Consider the following 18,130-nt stretch of genomic DNA (forward strand, 5'->3'; position numbering starts at 1 on the left):
GTTATAGAATGGTTTGGGTTGAAAGGGAGCTTAAAAATCATCTAGTTCCAACTCCCCTGCCATGAGCAGGGATGCCTTCAACTAGGGTGTGTTGCTGAACCTTCCTAAGAAGGCAGAAAACAGAGAACAACACAATCCTGTAATACACATCCTGTAATAATCATCCTTCTCATATGAAGTGGTATAATTCTTTAAAATAATTCGTGCAGGTATTAGCAGCATACCTGTATTTTCAAATGTTCATTTTGTCACAGATGATTGCTATATAAGGGTTTGTTTGATATTGTGACACATTCATGTTATTTTCTTAAACTATAAATAGATTATACTCATACATTGTACGAGTATAATGATTCTGCTCATTTAATCTGCATTATACTGGTATGTAATATCTTTAATTTCAGTGGAGGATATTAGATTTAATTTAAAAAAAATTAAATGAGGGCAGAATCATGTTGCTGGTTACTTTTTGTTTAATCAGAGGTAAAGAGAGCACAAATCAAACTTGCAGGACACAAAATGAAAGGACAGATTGGAAAATCTGAATAATTGTGGTGACTATATTGTCATTTTTGGGGGGGGTTGTGTGGGAGATGCAGTTCTTACTGATTATTGAATTTGTTTTATCATCATTTGTGAATGAATAATGCTACGCAAAATTCTATCGTGAGCTATCCCAGCGTATCCAAAATAACTAGCTCCACTGGCTTACTGTTCTGGAATGTCACTACGCTCCTGAAATATGCCTGCTTCTTTTTTGGGGGGCTGTTTGCAGATTGTCATAATGTCGATTTATTATTAGAGTTGGTATTGAGACAGGGAGCTCTAGTGGAAAATGCTTTCTGAAGCACATGGGACTGAATGTGCTTGAGCGTACTGCCAGGTTTGTGTGCCACTAGCCCAGTTAGTGTGCTTGCAGAAAGGGTGCGAAAGGATGGGAAGGGCTACGTATTTACAGCTGCTCCTGACTACTCACCATGGGCAGTCACTTAAACCAGCATTTATTGCAAAATCTGAAAACAAGGAACAAAGGATAATCCCTGCCTTCGTTACAACCATAGCAGAGGAAGGAAATAGTGCTGGAAGGGATTTTGAGAGGCTGTTTAGGTCCTCATCATATCTCAGCCTCTGATCAGCTGCCCCTGCTGTACTGCAGGAACATGGTTAGAGACTTGGAGCGATAGAGATTTCAGAGTGGCTGCCGTCCTTACTTAACTGGCTTGGCAGGCACGAAATCTATTACCTAACCGGTACACAAGGAAAGTAGGTTCTCCCTTTTGCCTTCCCTTCCCAAGCCTTCCCTTCCCAAACCTAACCTTCCCTCCCAAACTTTCCCTTCCCAAACCTTCCCTTCCCTTCCCAAACCCTCCCTTCCTAAACCTTCCCAAACCTTCCCTTCCCAAACTTTCCCTTCCCAAACTTTCCCTTCCTAAACTTTCCCTTCCTAAACTTTCCCAAACCTTCCCTTCTCCTCTTCTCACCAGAGAACTCCTGTCCCTTCTACCTTCCCAGTCCAGTCTATCAGAAGATATTTAACTTATCTCTGTGTTTTGCAATCTGTTTCTTCATTTTTCTAGCCTAAGCTCTTAGACTTTTGTTGGTGGTACTAGTAAGTGAAATCATATTTGCCTTCTAAAATTGAAGACTGAGGTTAAAAAAAAGGCATTAAGGATACTGGCATCTCAGTATCACTAGTCCTTAAGTGATGATTAAATAGGTTTCCCCCTCTATGGAATAATAGACCAATTTTTTCCTTGGCCTTCTCGCTATGCATCTTATCAACATCCTTGCTGTCTTTTAAATCCAATTTTCTAACATGTTGGGACCTTATCTTTCAGGTTTTGTCCGTACATAGTCTATACATTCATTCATAATTTAGTAATTTGATGAACTTTCTATTTTCCTTCTGGTCAATGAAGATCAGATGATTCAACCAACTTAGTCTTTATTTCACTTCCTCCTCCTCTGTATAGATCAAATTCTGCAGTTTTGCCTTTCTGCTATGGATCTCTGATGAACTTTTAGCTGTCCTGAACTTGCAGAAATTTAGCTACTAGTTCTCTGAGTTTGTCTCCGTTAAATTCCTCCTCCTTTTCCTAACAATGAAAATAGATAAAAAAGGGCTAGACTGATTTGTAATTTTGATTTCTTCTCTTTGTAACTAATGAGAATTTCAACTACAGGAATTTCTTCTTGCAGTGTTTTCTAGTTCTTGTGGCTTAGGCATGATCCAGTTACTGGCGCACCTTACTGAGATGCAAATATTCAGGTTTCTCCTAACACTCCAGGTACCATGAGTGTTCTCCTTTTCGCATCTCCTGGAGCAAAACAACTGCCTTTTTCTAGGCATATGCCTTGTGGATTACATTCAGAGGAACACGCAATTGGGGGAAAACCGCCACTCTCACTAGGAGCAGAAAACCTCCTGCCAAACTGGGACATGCTGTGTTTAAAGGCATTCTCGAACTAGAAATAAGGATGTAAGTTGAGAGTATTGTCTTCATTTAGTTCTCTAAAAAGCTGGCTGGATGACAGTGTTGCACAAATTCCCACAGATGGAATTTTTAGCTTCAGTAAAGGTTAAATAAGGGATTTGACTGAAAAAAAGGAGGACACCTCTTACAGTGAAATAGAAGATAAAAGCTGAATGCTCACACCAGACCCTCAGATATCTTTATAATACCTTGCATGAGCAAAGATTGCCTAGATTTTGCCAGTAATACAGGAATAGTGTTCTTTTTCAAAACATGAGATGTGCAGATATCAACTGTGTCAAATGCATTGTTCTCTTTCCCCTTCCCCCTTTGCCTCAGGATCCCCCTGGATCTGTGGACTGAGGCCAGTTGTATGAGGCCCAATGAGGAGAAGTGCCAGGTCCTGATCTTTGGTCACAACAACCCCCTGCAGCACTACAGGCTTGGGGGAAGAGTGGCTGAAAAGTGGCCCTTCAGAAAAGGACCCGGCAGTGCTGGTCAACAGCAGCTGAACATGAGCCAGCAGTGTGTCCAGGTGGCCAAGAAGGCCAATGGCATCCTGGCCTGTATTGGCAATAGTGTGGCCAGAAAGACTCAGACCACCAAATCACCCTGTACTCGACACTGGTGAGGCCACACCTCAAGTACTGTGTCCAGTTTTGCGCCCCTCACTCCAAGAAAGACATTGAGGTGCTGGAGTACGTCCAGAGAACAGAGTTGGTAAAGGGTCTAGAGGGTGCGTCCTGTGAGAAGTGGCTGAGGGAGCTGGGGTTGCTTAGCCTGGAGAAAAGGAGGCTCAGGGGTGACCTTATCCCTCTCTAGAACTACCTGAAAGGAGATTGTAGCAAAAGGGGAGTCAGTCTTTTCTACCAGGCAACTAGCAACAGGAGAAGACATGGTCTCAAGCTGTGCCAGGGGAGGTTGAGGTTGGACATCAGGAAGAATTTCTTCATGGAAAGGATTGTTAAGCATTGGAATGGGCTGCCCAGGGAAGGTGGTGGAGTCACTAGCCAGGGAAGTGTTCAAGAAATGATTGGACATGGCACTCTGTGCTGTGGTTTACTTGGCATGGTAGTGTTCAGTCAAAGGCTGACTTGAATGATCTTGGAGGTCTTTCCCAGCCTTAATGATCCTATGATTCAGAGAAAGTTAGAGATTTAGGACCTGCTTCTGAAGTGATCGCTGCATCTTCTGTTATATCCCATTGGACTTGTAAATATTTATGAAAATCAGGCCTATAAAGGCAAATCACATGTAGGAAGAAGGAATGCAAATTCATAGGGCTTTTTAAAGAAATACGAACTATTATAGCCTCACATGAAACTTACTGTATAAAGCTCACTTTTATTTGATGTGTGCATACTGCATTGTAAAGCATGTTCCCAGATACATAACTAAAATCAGTTTGTAGTTCTTTTTCAGATGTTAGCATTGGCAGTGGAATAAATATATACTAGAGATTTTACAGCCTGCTACATAAATGTGTTGTGAAATCAACATGAAAGTCAATTCAAAATGCATTTAAGAATAATTTCAGGAATTATTCTGAGTCCCTCTGCCGCTGCTTATGGTTTTATGGAATGAATTTGCTGTTGATTCATAAATAGTGTCTCTGAACACCACCTGAAAAGCACATGCAGTAGAACTAAGGTGTTGTATAACTGAGGCCCTGGCCCTAAGGTGGACCTGCTCACAGCAATTCCTCTCCGGGTCTGGTGGCTTCGTTAGCATTTTGCACCAGTAGGAGACTGGTAAGAGATCACACTCAGGGACTAAGGCATTGCTAGACATCAGAGAAATTTTTATCTCTAAAGTGTTAATTACACATAAGGTGCAGTTAAAACAAGAAATCTTCTGAGGCTCATATGTGCTGATGATTTGAATGGCGTGTATGTAATATTAGAATGTATTTCAAGAAGATAGAGCTGTAATACAGTTAGGACACATAACAAAGTCACTCTAAGAGTAAGAGCTAGATATTTAAATATTAGTAAACTTTATGATATCTCTGCCGGAGAACAGCTGAATGAAATTCAGATAACATCTAGAAGTTAATTTTTTTTTTAAAATGCACCTTGTTCCAGTAAAAAGGCTAAGAGTGGGCTGGATTTCCACTGGTTGGAGAGAACACAAACACTTTTATAGGAAGACAGACTTAAAAGCTATAGGACTTCTAGTACCATCTGAAGAATGAAAAAAATCTTTCAAGAAAAATCAGCAGTGACTATTTCTGTGCAAAAGATGCTTTTCTTCCCAAATAGCAGAAGTGCATGATGTCCAAGAGAAGCATATGCTGTGAGATGGTATCGGTATCTACTCTGGAATTAATGGTACCCAAGATAGTGTTTAAGAACAGTTCTTGCAAGACTAGTGCTTCAAGTCCTGGTGAATCCCAGTCTGACCTGATCTACTTTGCCTTACGCACTGCACCTGGTAACCTCGTCAAACCTGAACGAGTTAAACCGATGCTTTTGCTTTCCATATTTTAGCAATAGTGCTGTTAGCAATAGTGCTGGAGTTCACTGATGACACAAAGCTGGGAGGAGTGGCCAATACCCCAGAGTGCTGTGCAGCCCTTCTGAAGGACCTTGACAGGTGGGAGGGAAGGGCAGAGAGGAACTGTCTGAAATTCAACAAAGGCAAATGGAGGGTCCTGCCCCTGGGGAAGAATAACCCCTTGCACCAGCACAGACTGTGGGCCAACTCGTTGGAAAGCAGCTCTGTGGAGAAGACCTAGAGGTCCTGGTGGACAACAAGCTGTCTGTGAGCCAGCAGAGCCCTTGTGGCCAGGGAGGTGAATGGTATCTTGGGGTGCATTAAGGAGAGCATTGCCAACAGGTTGAGGGAGGTTGATCCCACCCCTCTACTCAGCCCTAGTGAGGCCACTTCTGGAGTGCTGAGTTATGGGCTCCTCAGTAAAAGAGAGGCATGGAGCTCCTGGAGCAGTTCCAGCAGAGGGCTTCAAAGATGATTAAGAGACTGGAGCATAAAGACTGAGGGAGCTGAGCCTGTTCAGCCTTGAGAAGAGACAACTGAGAAGGGACCTCATCAATGTATACAAGTATCTGAAGAGAGGGTGTCAAGAAGATGGAGCCAGGCTCTTTTCAGTGTTGCCAAGCAGTAGGGCAAAGAGGCAACAGGCAAAAACTGATGCTCAGGAAGTTCCACCTGAGTATAAGTAAGAAATTCTTTACTGTGTGGGGACCAAGCACTGGAACAGGTTGCCCAGAGAGGTTGTGGAGTCTCCCTCACTGATTCAAGAACTGACTGGACACAATCCTGTGCAATGTGCTCTGGGATGACCGTGCCTGAACAGGGAGGTTGTACCAGACGACCCCTGTGCTCCCTTCTAACTTTACCCATTCCGTGATTGTGTGCATTACTTTGCACTTCTGTAGCTTAATTCACTGAAGTTTTTGGTGAACTTTGTAAAAGGGAAACTACTTTAAAAAGAAGTGTATTTTCAAAGCTAAATTTTTGAAAATTGTTAAAGCTAACTATTCTGGTAGGTAGGATCTAACAGCAGCATGACTGAGTGTAGAGAATGAAGGTTTTTCACAGTGCTGGGAAAACCCAGTGTCCAACTGTATAGCTAAAGCATGGACCCACAGCAGGATGAGGTTCAAACCAACCCAGATCCACTTAAGGCAAGATAACTTGGGTTTTCTGTAATCTTCAATGCTCACTGGCTACCACAGTCTTTGTTTCATCATGGAGACCATGGATAAATTCCTAGTCTCTGCAGCAGAGCAGAACAAGAGCGTATCTGTCTCAGCCCTCCTTGTGCTGGCAGTGCTGTGGCACGAGCAGTGACAAAGGCATGCAGCAGTGTCTGGCCCTTCATCCAGCGCCTGAGGAAGGGCAAGTGGCAGGAGGGCTCTTTGTACCGCAGTTCTTGCCTGAGCTCTGACATCCCTGATGATCTCAAAGATAGATACTGCAGAAGATGGAGTCTGGAGAGGGATGCTGGCTGTGGATGTTGTCAGTCGTTTTACTAATCACTGCAAGGCACTTTTATGTTTCTACTCAACAGTACAGCCTTAAATGTAGCCAAGTTTACTGCAGTAAAATAAACAGTTTTGACACAGAAGCGAACAAAATAAACTTAAGCACAGCACAGTTGTAACCACACAGGAGTTAGCTTTTCTGGTTTAATTTCCCAGAGTTTCTGCAGTCTGGCAGTCTGGAGATCAAAATGCATTAAAAAAGGATAACATTAAATATCTTGTGAAGATCATATAAGACTTCATCACACAAGCCACTTTGAAGAGAGAACGAGTAGTTGATTACACATTTTCCCATGGTCTGCAGACCTTTGAATACGCAATATATGCAATACTTGCGTGTGCTGTAACAGTGACTTCTGTGCGCTGCTCTGTATACATGAATTCACACGGACGTGCATGATTCGCAGGTGAAAACCAAAGGATGCATAGTGGGAGTGCGGGCTGCACGTCGGGCGAGCGGTCGGAGGGTGGAGTGAGAGGGACAGGCAGTGCGGCTCCGGCGCTCGGTGTCTCCCGCCGGGCGGGCGGGCGGGCAGCCCGGCACTTTCCTTTTCGGCGGGGAGGAGCGGCAGCTGCGCAGGCGTTGCTCGCACCCTGTTGATTAGTCAGTGCTGGGATGGCGCTTCCTGGGCCAGGCGCGGCGGCGGCGGCGGGCGGCCCCAGCCGCTCCCGGGGGGCGGCGGGAGCAGCAGCAGCCGCGCAGGCAGCACCAGCCGCCGCCGCAGCGGCAGCGGGCGCCCGGCGGGCCTCCCTCTCTGCCTAGCCCCGCGTGTCCCGGGGCGGCTGGCGCTCAGCGAGCCGGGCTCTCTCCCTCCCTCCCTGCGTTCCCGCTCCGCCGCCCTCCCGGCTGGCAGCCGCCCCCCCGGGTGGGAGCACCCCGCCGGCGCTGCCTGTCTGGCTGCTCCCTCCCCTCCCTTCCCGGGCCGGGAAGATGGACCCCGGCCCGCCCCTGGGCTGCAGCCTCAAGGACGTGAAGTGGAGCGCGGTGGCCGTGCCCCTGGACCGGCTCGTCAGCACCTACCGGCTGCCCCAGATCGCCCGGCTGGACAGCGGTGCGTGGGGCGGGGAGCGGGGCCGGGCGGGCGGCAGGGTCACTCCCGGGGCGGGCTGCCCGACCCCCTCCCGGGGGCACCCCCTCTCCTCCCGCAGCTCCCGGGAGTGCTCCCGTGCGGTCCTTGAACTTGGCATCTGCCGTCACCGCGTCTCGGTGCGAGGCTTCGGCTTGCGTCGGAATCCGTGCGTTGCTTTGCATTAAAATACCTGGGTAATATACCCCCCGTTCCCCCTCTGTGTGTGTGTGTAGGGGAGCTCGCTGGAACCTGTGTGCTGTCAGATGCCTGCCGTCTGAGGGAGGTCCTCGCAGTCCCAAATTAAGCGTAGAAGGGGATTTTCAGCACTGGAGACCCCGTGTTGAGATGAAGTGATGCTACAACAAGGCCAAATAAAAAGGGATATTAAGTAGCCAAGTGGGCTAAATTCCAAGTGTTACACTACACTGAGAAAGCCACGGACCTGTAAAAAGGGGAGTAACGTAAGAAGCCGTTGCAGTCTCCAGATAACTTTTTTTGTTACAGTTCACTTGGGTCTCACCTGTGGTTTCCAAGTCTGCGGCTTTTTGTTTATTCCAGGAAATAAGAAACAAGTCTGACAGAACAGCTATGACAGCAGCATTTTACTTTTCCTAGATCCGTGTCTTAGAAAGTAACGTGTCGGCACAGAGAATTAGGGAAAGAGGGGGAAATTTTTATGAAGGCTCAGACAGCTGCTTTGTAATAATGTGTATGTGCATTGCATGGTAGCTCCATGAAAACTATCCAACTCTCTAAGGGAATGCAGAAGATAACTCACAAATTGGGAAAAATTTCCAGGCTTTTAAATTCATTAGCTTGTGAACTCACCATGTACTAATACAATGTAATAAAGGAGTTCTTGATTTATCAAGTTTTGTATTGAATTGAAAAGTTAAAAATGAGCACAGGCATCGTCCTCTGTTACTCCGCATATGCAGGTCAAGACTAGGACTGGTTTATTACTTAACTGCAGTATCCATAATCCAGTGATGATTTTTGACTTTGTCCTTTGATTATGCAGTACCTTTTCCTTTCACTTGTAATGCTTCCTCAGAGCTGGCACTCTGAGAGCAGGTTAAAGAAAAGCTTTTTGCTTTTTTAACTGCATCTGCTTGTTTTTCATGCTGTCAAAGGTATGTTGTCCTGTGAGAATGGCAAAGCTGGTATGTTAAGGAGTTCCTGGTGGTAATACCTTCTGTCACTAGACACTGCTAAGATGGCCTCCAGTTACTGCACTTAAGGCTGTCAATTTACTTGAGGTTCCTGGCAGTGATTCAGGCTTTAACAGGATGTATATATTGATGACTTATTAATTTCCTTCTCTGTGTCTCATACTTCCCAATCTCCCCATTCCTATTGTCTTGCTTCATTGGAAGGGACCTGAAAGAGCTTCGTAGGTGGAGAAAGTTTATGGATTTTGAAGCAAACAATTTTTAATTTTTTTTTTTGCGGGGGGGAGGGGTCTTGGTTTGGACCTGGTGATGGGAATATTCCATATTGTTGGGGAGATGAAGATGGTGCGGATTTTGGACAAAAGCTTTTTTATCCCGTATGCCACACTTCGAGCATATGCACAGGCAAGTGGATGTAGACAGACCTGAGCTCTTTTGTCCGTGCCCTGAGATGGCCAGACAGGAGGCAGATGTTGGTATAGGTGTCCTGCAAGTAGTGGTTCAACCCCACACTAAGCCTTACCAGGAGGCAGGCTCAAGTATAGCTCTGTGTGAAGGGCTTTAGCTTGGAGCTGGTTGAGGTCTGGCCAGTTGAGTGGCTCTTGAGTCTTGTTTTACCTACTCATGTAGATGTACTTTTAACTTCTGGGACTGCAGACGGCAGACAAATCAATATTTTATAAAGAACGCAGACGCCATGGTCTTGGTGATATGAAGAGAACACTTTTCCTTTTTCCATAGGAGATTGTCTTTCAGTAAGAGAAAGCAACCATGAATCAGTGCATAATCTTCTCAAGGAGGAAAGTTAGGAATGTTCAATGTTTGTGGAATTGACTGGAGCACGGGCTGTCGATGGATGGTTGCTCTGCATCCCTGTCCTTGTCTTGCAAAGTTAACAAGTGGAGCTCTGTCAGAGAGTTTTTTGGTGCAACACTGAAAAAAATAAATGCAGAGTCGAATCCAAATGTGGGTCGTCCAATGCTTAGGAAGTTTAAGGCTACCTCTGTTAACAAAGTAGCTCTTGTGCCAGTTTTATCAGGGTGCAGCTCTTGTCTCTGGGTCAGGGTTCATTTACACAGGAATGGCCTCGTCTCCTCTTTAGATGCTGAATTTCTCTCCAGATCAGTGGAAACTGCCTGTGTTTTGTGCTGTTGGAAGTCAAACCACCTGTAGATGTCTGTCTTCAGTCACCTTTTGATTCTGTGGTTGGTCTCTGTCTGTAGCAGTAAGTTGTTTCTAGGCTGGTTGTTTCAGTTATGATGAGGTTTTGTGAAAGCCAGAATTTGTTTCTTCTGTTGAATCAGGATGTAGGAGAGGATTGTAGAGCTGGAGTCATATTTTCTTCCGAAGATGCAAGTCTTACTATATTGTTTCTACATTTCTTAATGGACTTTAGCACTAGGTGGGTAATGTTCATAGATGATACCCACATAAGATCGCGTTTTTCACTGTTGCTTCACCTTGAAGCCTTTCAGTTTGAAGGGGGAGAATGGGTTTGATGAATGCAGTTTTATTCTTTGAACTTGGATGTGAGGCTTCTGGAAAAATGCCCTTAAGTAATTCAGTTTGATTCCTTGACAGGATGAAATTATGAAATATTTATGTGCACTAAATTTGGTCCTCTGCTAAGAAGGGAGGGTTTTTCTTGATAGTATGAGAGGAAGTAGTCTGTTGTTACATCAAGAAACAGTTGGAAATAGTTAGGCATTGGTGCCTACCTTATCCATCTAGAAATGATAAATATGTCAATGATAAATATGTTCTCTTTTTTTTGTATTAAAATTTAAGACTGGTGTTTCAGGTTATGCTTTTGGATACTTTAATTCATAAATCAAATTTTGCTTGTTTTATTCTGTTCATGTGTTTTAACATTTTGCTGGTGAATATTATTCTACTAATTGAACAAATAGACTGAAAAAACCCAAATCTGTCACTCTTGAGATGAAACAAATGGTTTTTATATGTTTTTTTTTTCCAACTTCTATAACAAATATTTCTAGACGATAACTGAAATAGAAAACTGCTAAACACCATAACAAAAAATGCATGGGCTTTATTTCACACTTGGAATTCACTGAGTGAGCTCTTTCAGATGAAAAGAAGGAAGACTTTAACAGAAGAGAGGAGTGAACTTTGTGCTGTGTTTTTCTTGTCCTTTACCCCTCCCCCCTCTGCTCCCAGTCCTGATTTGCATTGTCACAGCTGAATCCCACCCCAATGAGAGACTTGTGGGTGGGTACTTGTGGGGGAAAAGATTTTGCTGTGGGAACCCTCAGCAGAAAGAGATCTTATCGGAGTGTGGTGATTGCAAGAGGGCAAAAGGTGAGCATTGCTGGTCTGTGAGAACCAGGGGTGCACGTGGGGCTTGGCTTGGCTTGGTTCTCCTTAGACCATCAGTAGAAAAAGCTGATGTCAAAGCTGTGACTGTGTCTTGTTGGTAATATGGAAATGATGTTGTGCATGGTTATCTCAGGGCTTTAAATTTCTGGTAATTATTTTTCTAAGGATAATTTTGGAGGGTGAAAGAGAAATGCTATCAAGGTTAAGATCTGGAAAATACTGCTTTGCATAGAGCTGAGCTTCAGGCCAAGCATTTTTTGTAAGCTCACTGCTCTCTTCAGACTCCCAAGAGTCTGTCATTCTTTTTCTTGGTGGATCTCCCTTTTTCCCAGACAGTCTTGCTGTGTTTCCACAAGTAAAGAGCAGCCTTTGCTAGTAGGTAGTAGATATGAACTGGAAAAGTTCACAGAAATTCACAGTTTGTGTACAAAGGCTAAAATTTCCGGGAGTAAGAGGGCATATGGTCCTCTGATTTTTATTTATTTTTTTCACAAGGGATAAATGTATTTATGCGTGCTCTTAAAAAAAAAAAAAGTTTATGTTATGGAACCTGGTGTTCTTGGGATCAAACATAGTGGCACCACTTCTCAAGTCATAGAGAAATTATTGCCTCCTTTGCATGGTGGGGAAATCATGCTGAACTTTCCTGGAAGTGAGATCATGGATCTTGATGAGCCACTGAGACTGAAGGAAATTCTTCCCTATGCATTGCAAATGTGCTGTATGATGAAATGACAGAATTAGTGGCTATAAAGAAAGGAAAAATCTGTAAAATGGGTAACAAGTTTAAAAGATGGTTTCTTCTTTCTTACCCCGGGACATCTCTTGTGTGCATCAGCAGTGGGTGAATACTGAGTTTGTACTCCTGTTGCTCCTGGGGACAAAGGGATTTTCTTTATTTATTTTATTTCAATTTCTCTTTTTCATTTCAAAACTTTTTCGTGGTGACCTCTGTCTACCCCAGTCATGTTCAGGGGCCTATTGTTCTGTGCAGCACATTACCGTAGAGCTGATTCTAGTTCCAAATATCTGGAAACCGAGGACCCTCACATCTTATCAAAGAACATCGTACTCAAGAACAGCGTGGCCGTGTACATAATGAAAATTTTGCATTGCGTCACTCCACAAATGCAGGTTATCTGTGAAGCTGAACAATGCTTGGAAACTACAGAGACTTACTCTTTAAAGGTCTGAATGCTGCTGTCTGTGCTTTAATTGTCTTGGATGACCTCCTGCTTTTGAGAAGCTAGTGCAGGGTGTCTCAGTAGTCTGTTACTGAATAAATCTTTAGAAGGCATCGTGTGGGGGTAGGGCGAAGCTTTTAGGTGGACCAAGAAAAAGGTTTCAGATATGCTCAGACCCTGGGCAATGACCATGATCTAATTGCCCACTCTAGGTGTGGCCATCTTGTGTACTGTGGTGTGGTAGGTGACAGTTCTCATATATTGGACAGACAGACAAGTGTCTCTGATTTGAAGGCAAAAATCCTCAAGAGATATTATATCCACATGGCTTGATTTCTTCCTTAAGTGCTGAGGAGCTTTGAAACACCAGCTGTTTATACTATGTGTTCTGCCATTTAAGTATAATCTCAGAAGCATCTCCTCCTTGGTTCCTCTTCTTTCTTCCTTTGCTGTGCGATCTGCTGTTTCCATCCAGACAATTGAATAAAAAAACAATTGTCAGGTTGCCACTAACCACTGATTCTGGTTTTTTGTTTTGGTTGGTTTTGTTTTTTTTTCCCTTCTCCCTTGCTGGCAGAGACATGTTCCAGAAACATTTTAGTGAAAAAGCTTTTAATTCATTTAAAACCTGCAGCCACCAAACGTTGTCTGTGAAGATTATAGTGCCCTTCTGGAGATGGAGGCCAGTAACTTGGCAACACCTATTCCCAGGAGTACCACAGACTTCCAGTGAGGTAGATAGAGTTCAGCAGCGTACCCATTTTACCCCTAAAAATCCATGATTTCTTTGAGCTGCTTTCATGGTTGGCAATGATTCAATCTGCAGTAGTGTGTATTCTGCGTTCTTTACCCAGCTATTTGACCCTTGGTAGTGTGGTAGGGCTGTTAAGATGGAAAATAGTTGCCTTGCTCTTATTTCTTGCCTACTTAATAGATGTTCATACTCTTTTCTGTTATTAGTGGTGTGAAACTACTAGCTCTTTGTTTCAATTTCTAAAGTTTTGTTTCTGTTAGGTGAAGCCTTTGTGTGTGTACCTGGACAAACACTTCCTGAATCATTCTGTAGTTTAGGTGTTGGAAGGTGAAACACCATTAGTCTTTACTGGAATTCAAATGCTATAACTTTAAATCCATGGGAGTTTTTCTTTCTTCCCTTCCCCTCCATTTCAAATAAGGCACAAGATATACATAAAATCAAAGGTATTAAGGTGCCTTGAACAGTTAGTAAAACCCTTAATCTTAAAACAAATGTGGTGTGATGAATCATATGCTGCTGTTGCAAGGAAAGGTATAAGTCTAGCATAGGAAAGAAGGGTTTCGTTGTTTTCTGCTTTGTCTGTAAGAGCTGTTCTGGAACTAGGTGTTCCTGGCTTTGGTGATTACGTGAACTGGCACTCCCTGTAATGCCCCAGCAAAGGCAACTCCAGGGAGTATGCCAAGACAAAGTGCTGGAGGATATTCGACAGCATGGTCTGGTGCTACAGGATTTGATGGAAGTTGTGGGAAGAACTGCAGTGTGTTCCAGTCATTCCAGTGGTGGTTTGTCAGCAGCAAAGGGCATGGGTGTTGCTGTATTTCCTTTTGGCATTAGGAGTAACAAGTTGGTTGAATTAGGGAAGCTTAAGTCTCTCCCCTATAGGAAAATATTATCGTCTTAATGTGGATTGCATATGACTCAAAACCAACCTTCATAAAACTCTGTGAGGCAATATTTCAAGTCTGAAATTTTTTGCTTTTAATGGTGCTTCTCTTTGGAACGAGTTTTATGTAGCATTTGCGGTCTGCAATTTTCATACCATTAGAGTATGAAAAACTTGTGGAGTGAACTTCACTGTGCCTCCACCTGTAAGCCCTGTCTGCTCATCTAAAGGGCTTAGCACAGAAATGTAAAATTGAGGTAGATAAGCAGATTGAAGAGAGTGTCTTTGCTGAGGATCAGGGCCACATCTGCTCTGCAGTCTTGGAGGTGGTGTGCATGTCAGCATAAAACTAATAAATCACAGCTTTGCCAGGGCACCTGCACGCTTGGCTGGGGCTTTGTACCAGCAAGAATAACTGCTCTGTCTCCTGTACTGCTGCTGCGTGGAGTATTTCCCTGCCAGGCTTGGTGCTGCGTGCTGGGGGGGGCAGAAGAGTCTTCCTGGTGGTGGGGAGGGTTTGGAGTCCAGCCTCCTCATCCCTCAGATTGCCTGTTGTGCGGAGGGAGACGGTCCTGAGCCTGTAAAATGCACACCGAGTGGATCAAGCCATGGTGAAGATGTGAAGTGCCCAGCAATTGCTGCCAGAGCTGGGGGTGTGAGGAGCCCTGTGCGGGACCACAGCATCTGCATGGTGGACAAGAGCTGATGTGTTCTCAGCAGAGGAGTGGATGTGATTTTACCAGGAAAAGCAACAAGTCTTGTTGTGGTGGGGAAGGTCACTTGGAGCTTCCTGGAAGCGCAAACCTTCAAGAAATGCAAAATTGCTTGAAAAGTGCCCTTTTTGTTCGTTGGGTTTTTCTTTTTTTGGTGTTATAATCTTATGGTAATCACGGAGAAATTGGATGCACGCATATTTCCCTGGTCTGTGAGAATGTTACTGGGCTCCTAAAGAGAACCAAGGGTAAAGATTTAAATATGGTCTCAGAGGCTGGAAGATACCCGAGAGCTCAACCTGATGAAGTTGATGCTGGAATTGCTTCATGCCAGGGCTGAACCTTAGTGACTCAAATGTAAATGTTATGTAAAACAAAACATGCTGCAATTCTATTTGTGAGATGGGCAGAGAAAACATTGTGGTGGTGGCAAGGAAATTGGGGCATTTCTTCTTACAGTGAGAGGTGGGGGAATGGGAAGAAAAGCTGAGTAAGGGACTAAAAGCCTCCTTTGACAGGCCAACGTGTGTGCCATGTGCTGCTTTCCTTGCTGTCTTGGTGCCTTCATGGCAAAATGTCTACTTGGCATGGGTGAGGACATGGCTCTGTGGGTGACAGGTTTCCAGGGACAGGCCGGGGGGCTGCGACCACTGTCTGGGGGGAACACCAACCACTGGCCAGGATGCAGTGTTGGGGTATGCATCCTCCAAAGGCAAAGTGCTGGACTTGAGCCTGCATGGGAACAGAGTTCTCCTCTGCAAGAAGGATATGGGCTAGTTGCATGGAGTACAGAGATTAGCTATCCTAAACACACTGAATAAGTCTTCACTCTGTCCTGAACGTACAGACTGTGTGCCCAAGACTGACCCAAGGGCACAAGTGAAGGAAGCTGTGTGTAACCTAAGCAGTTGTTCCAAAATTGTCCCCCTGACTCCACGTTGTGCAGCCAGGGCTATTGCTGAGCACTGAATGAGCTGGACTGCTGGACTGAAGCCTTGCAGCTGGGTTTGTAAGAGTCATGCAGACTAAATACTCAAGTTACTAACTTCCAGGAACTATTTCAAAGTAACCCACAAATGCTTGGATACCCCCTCTCCTGTGTTTGTTTTGCTGTTCACAGCTTTTTTGTTGTTGCTGTTCCAACTCGCAATTTTGCTTATTTGTCCCACGAAAAATGGGCACTGACTCTTCTTTTTGCTTCCTGGCACCTCACCATTTTGGACATGAAAGAGGGAGGATTAGGGTGGGAAGATGAAGGAAAGTTCTCTAAGGAGGGAGAGGAAAAAGGCACATGAACACAGATCCTCTCTTCTTGTCCAGTTTTCCTGTTGTGTCTTTCAGTACGTCTCTTCAGGGCAGGTTGGATTCAAGGAACCTTTGGCTCCAATCTACCTCATTCATTCCATCCCCCAGGCTACTGTCCTGGACTTGTGGGCTTCCAGTAGCTGTTGCAAGGTCATCTGTAGTAGTTTCCAAGGTTGCTGTCAGGTAGAACATTCGGTACTGTCTAGTAGTGGCAGAATAGAGCAGTGCAAGGAGTTGCTTCTATTTTTCTGTTATTCTTTCCTGTCTTTAGATAGGATAGTCCTTCCGTTCACCTCTTCCATCTGTTGTACTGTGTGTCCTTCAGCTTCTTCCAGTTCCTGTGCAAACTTTGCTTCTCCATCCCTCCATACCCTTATCTTTTTGCTCTGTGCCCTCTTATGTGAGTTGGTAGGCTTTGCATGTAATCCTCTCTTGTCTCAGCCAGCACTGACTGCTCAACTTAGAGAATGAGTGGAGATGCTGTATATTTGTAATAATAATAATAATAATAATCCTTATCCATTTGTTTTATGATGTGCTGAGCTGAAAGGAGGATCTTATGTGTATATCCCTGCTGAAAGACTGGTTTCCAAAACATTTAATTATTCCTTCTTCTTTCTTAAGTTTTGTTGAAGCTTCTATTTATTCAAAGGTCAAAATGCCCCAGTTCTTCTATGAAGAATTACTCTGTGCATAGAGTAATATCTGAGATCTTATCTGAGTTGCATTTGTGTAATTTCATTATGGTCAGACTTTTTTTTCTGTCTTAGTCTCTGAATGTGAAGCAGGAAACTCTTAGCAGGAGAATATAGAAAGCATCAGCACATGTGTGACTCAGAGTGGTGATAGGGTTCTATATGAAAATACGTGTTACTGCAGCCACTGGACTCAGGATGTGGCTTTAGACAAGCAGCAAAGCTGCAACAGCACTGCAGCTGAATGTAGGGCAAGCTGGAGGAGAAGATTTTTCTGTTGCATGTCTTATGGGTTGCAATGTCAAATACCATTTGGATTTCTGTCAATATATAACAAAATATCTTGAGACCAAATTGCCTGTGGGCAAAGATAAATGTGCCCTCAAGGGGGAATTGAGGCATGATGGGCTTTTTTAATTCACTCTGTATTCTGCATGTTGCTTACCAGTAGAAGCTTTCCTATTCACAGGAGGAGTTTTTGTTTTGGGGTTTTTTTGTGCCTTCTTAAGATCATACAAACATTATCAAAGAGCTGTTAAGAGCTGTTATTCATTTGTCCCTTGTGTTTTATTAAAAACAAAGCCATTCTTTTTATACCTTACAATTTAAGTGTAGATTTCTCTGAAACAATGGAAATAAATTGTGGTTAGAATTAAGACTGTTCTTGATCAGAAAAGATGTAGGGGCAGCTTTGATTGCATACCTCTTGTTAGTATTCCCATATTACTCAGATAATCTTGCTGTTCCAGGATGTAACCAAACCAAACATGTGCCTAATTAAGAGTTGAGGATCCAAAACTTCTGTCCGTATATGCAGTCAGCCCATGTTTGAAGAGGCATTACCCGCCGATTAGCAATATTTGAATTTTTCCAGGTTGAGCAGAAGGGGTAGGATGGACACAGCTGAAATGCAGAGTCAATGGCAGCTCCAACAAGTGGGTACTGTGTGTGCACAATCCTGCTTGGTCTGTGAGGGCATGGGGAGGTGGGCCAGGCCACTGGGCAAGCAGCCAGGTGGCAACCCCACTTCACAGAAGAGCTGAACTTTTGTTCACTTCCAGCTGGTTTTATTCCATCCTTAACACAAGCTGCAAGAAAAATGAGAGACAAATTAAATTGTAATGCTGAGTTCTCTCAAAGCCAAGGAAAACTATGCTTGAGCAGCTCCTGCATTTGGGCTACTTTATTTTTAATTGGGAGCTTATCCAAAATGCCCCAAGTTCAAACAGGGATCACTGCTGTGCAACACAAAGTGGCATAGTGTCTCTTTAGGACTGGAGATATATAATGAGAAGACAGAGCATGTTTGCTTGGATACTATTTTAAAATATCATCTAATTATAAATAACTGTCAATGGGAGCTCCCCAGATCTCATGCTGTGCCCAGAAGAAGTCTGAATGAATAGGCTGTTTTTCTGTCTGCCAGGGCAATCTAGAATCAAACTCTAGCTCTTAAATCCATGAGGTTAGTAGGTTAAAAATTTTCTTCGTTGGCATCCTGAATCTGGGGAGCTTTAGCCAGTCTTCCCT

The 18,130-nt window shown here is 44.0% G+C and overlaps 1 protein-coding gene across 1 annotated transcript in view; it reads left to right on the plus strand.

Annotated features, from left to right (window-relative positions):
- Positions 1 to 7,368: 7,368 nt before the first annotated feature.
- The window catches only part of GAREM1 (GRB2 associated regulator of MAPK1 subtype 1), a 98,653-nt gene continuing 87,891 nt past the window's right edge, over positions 7,369 to 18,130 (plus strand). Inside the window, exon 1 of the mRNA XM_017832461.1 lies at positions 7,369 to 7,533. Within this exon, the coding sequence (XP_017687950.1) occupies positions 7,413 to 7,533 (121 nt within the window). The 5' untranslated portion in view covers positions 7,369 to 7,412. The remainder of the gene's footprint in view (positions 7,534 to 18,130) is intronic.

The sequence above is a fragment of the Lepidothrix coronata genome, unplaced genomic scaffold (genome assembly GCF_001604755.1).
Source record: "Lepidothrix coronata isolate B3197 unplaced genomic scaffold, Lepidothrix_coronata-1.0 Scaffold6, whole genome shotgun sequence".
Taxonomy (NCBI): Eukaryota; Metazoa; Chordata; class Aves; order Passeriformes; family Pipridae; genus Lepidothrix; species Lepidothrix coronata.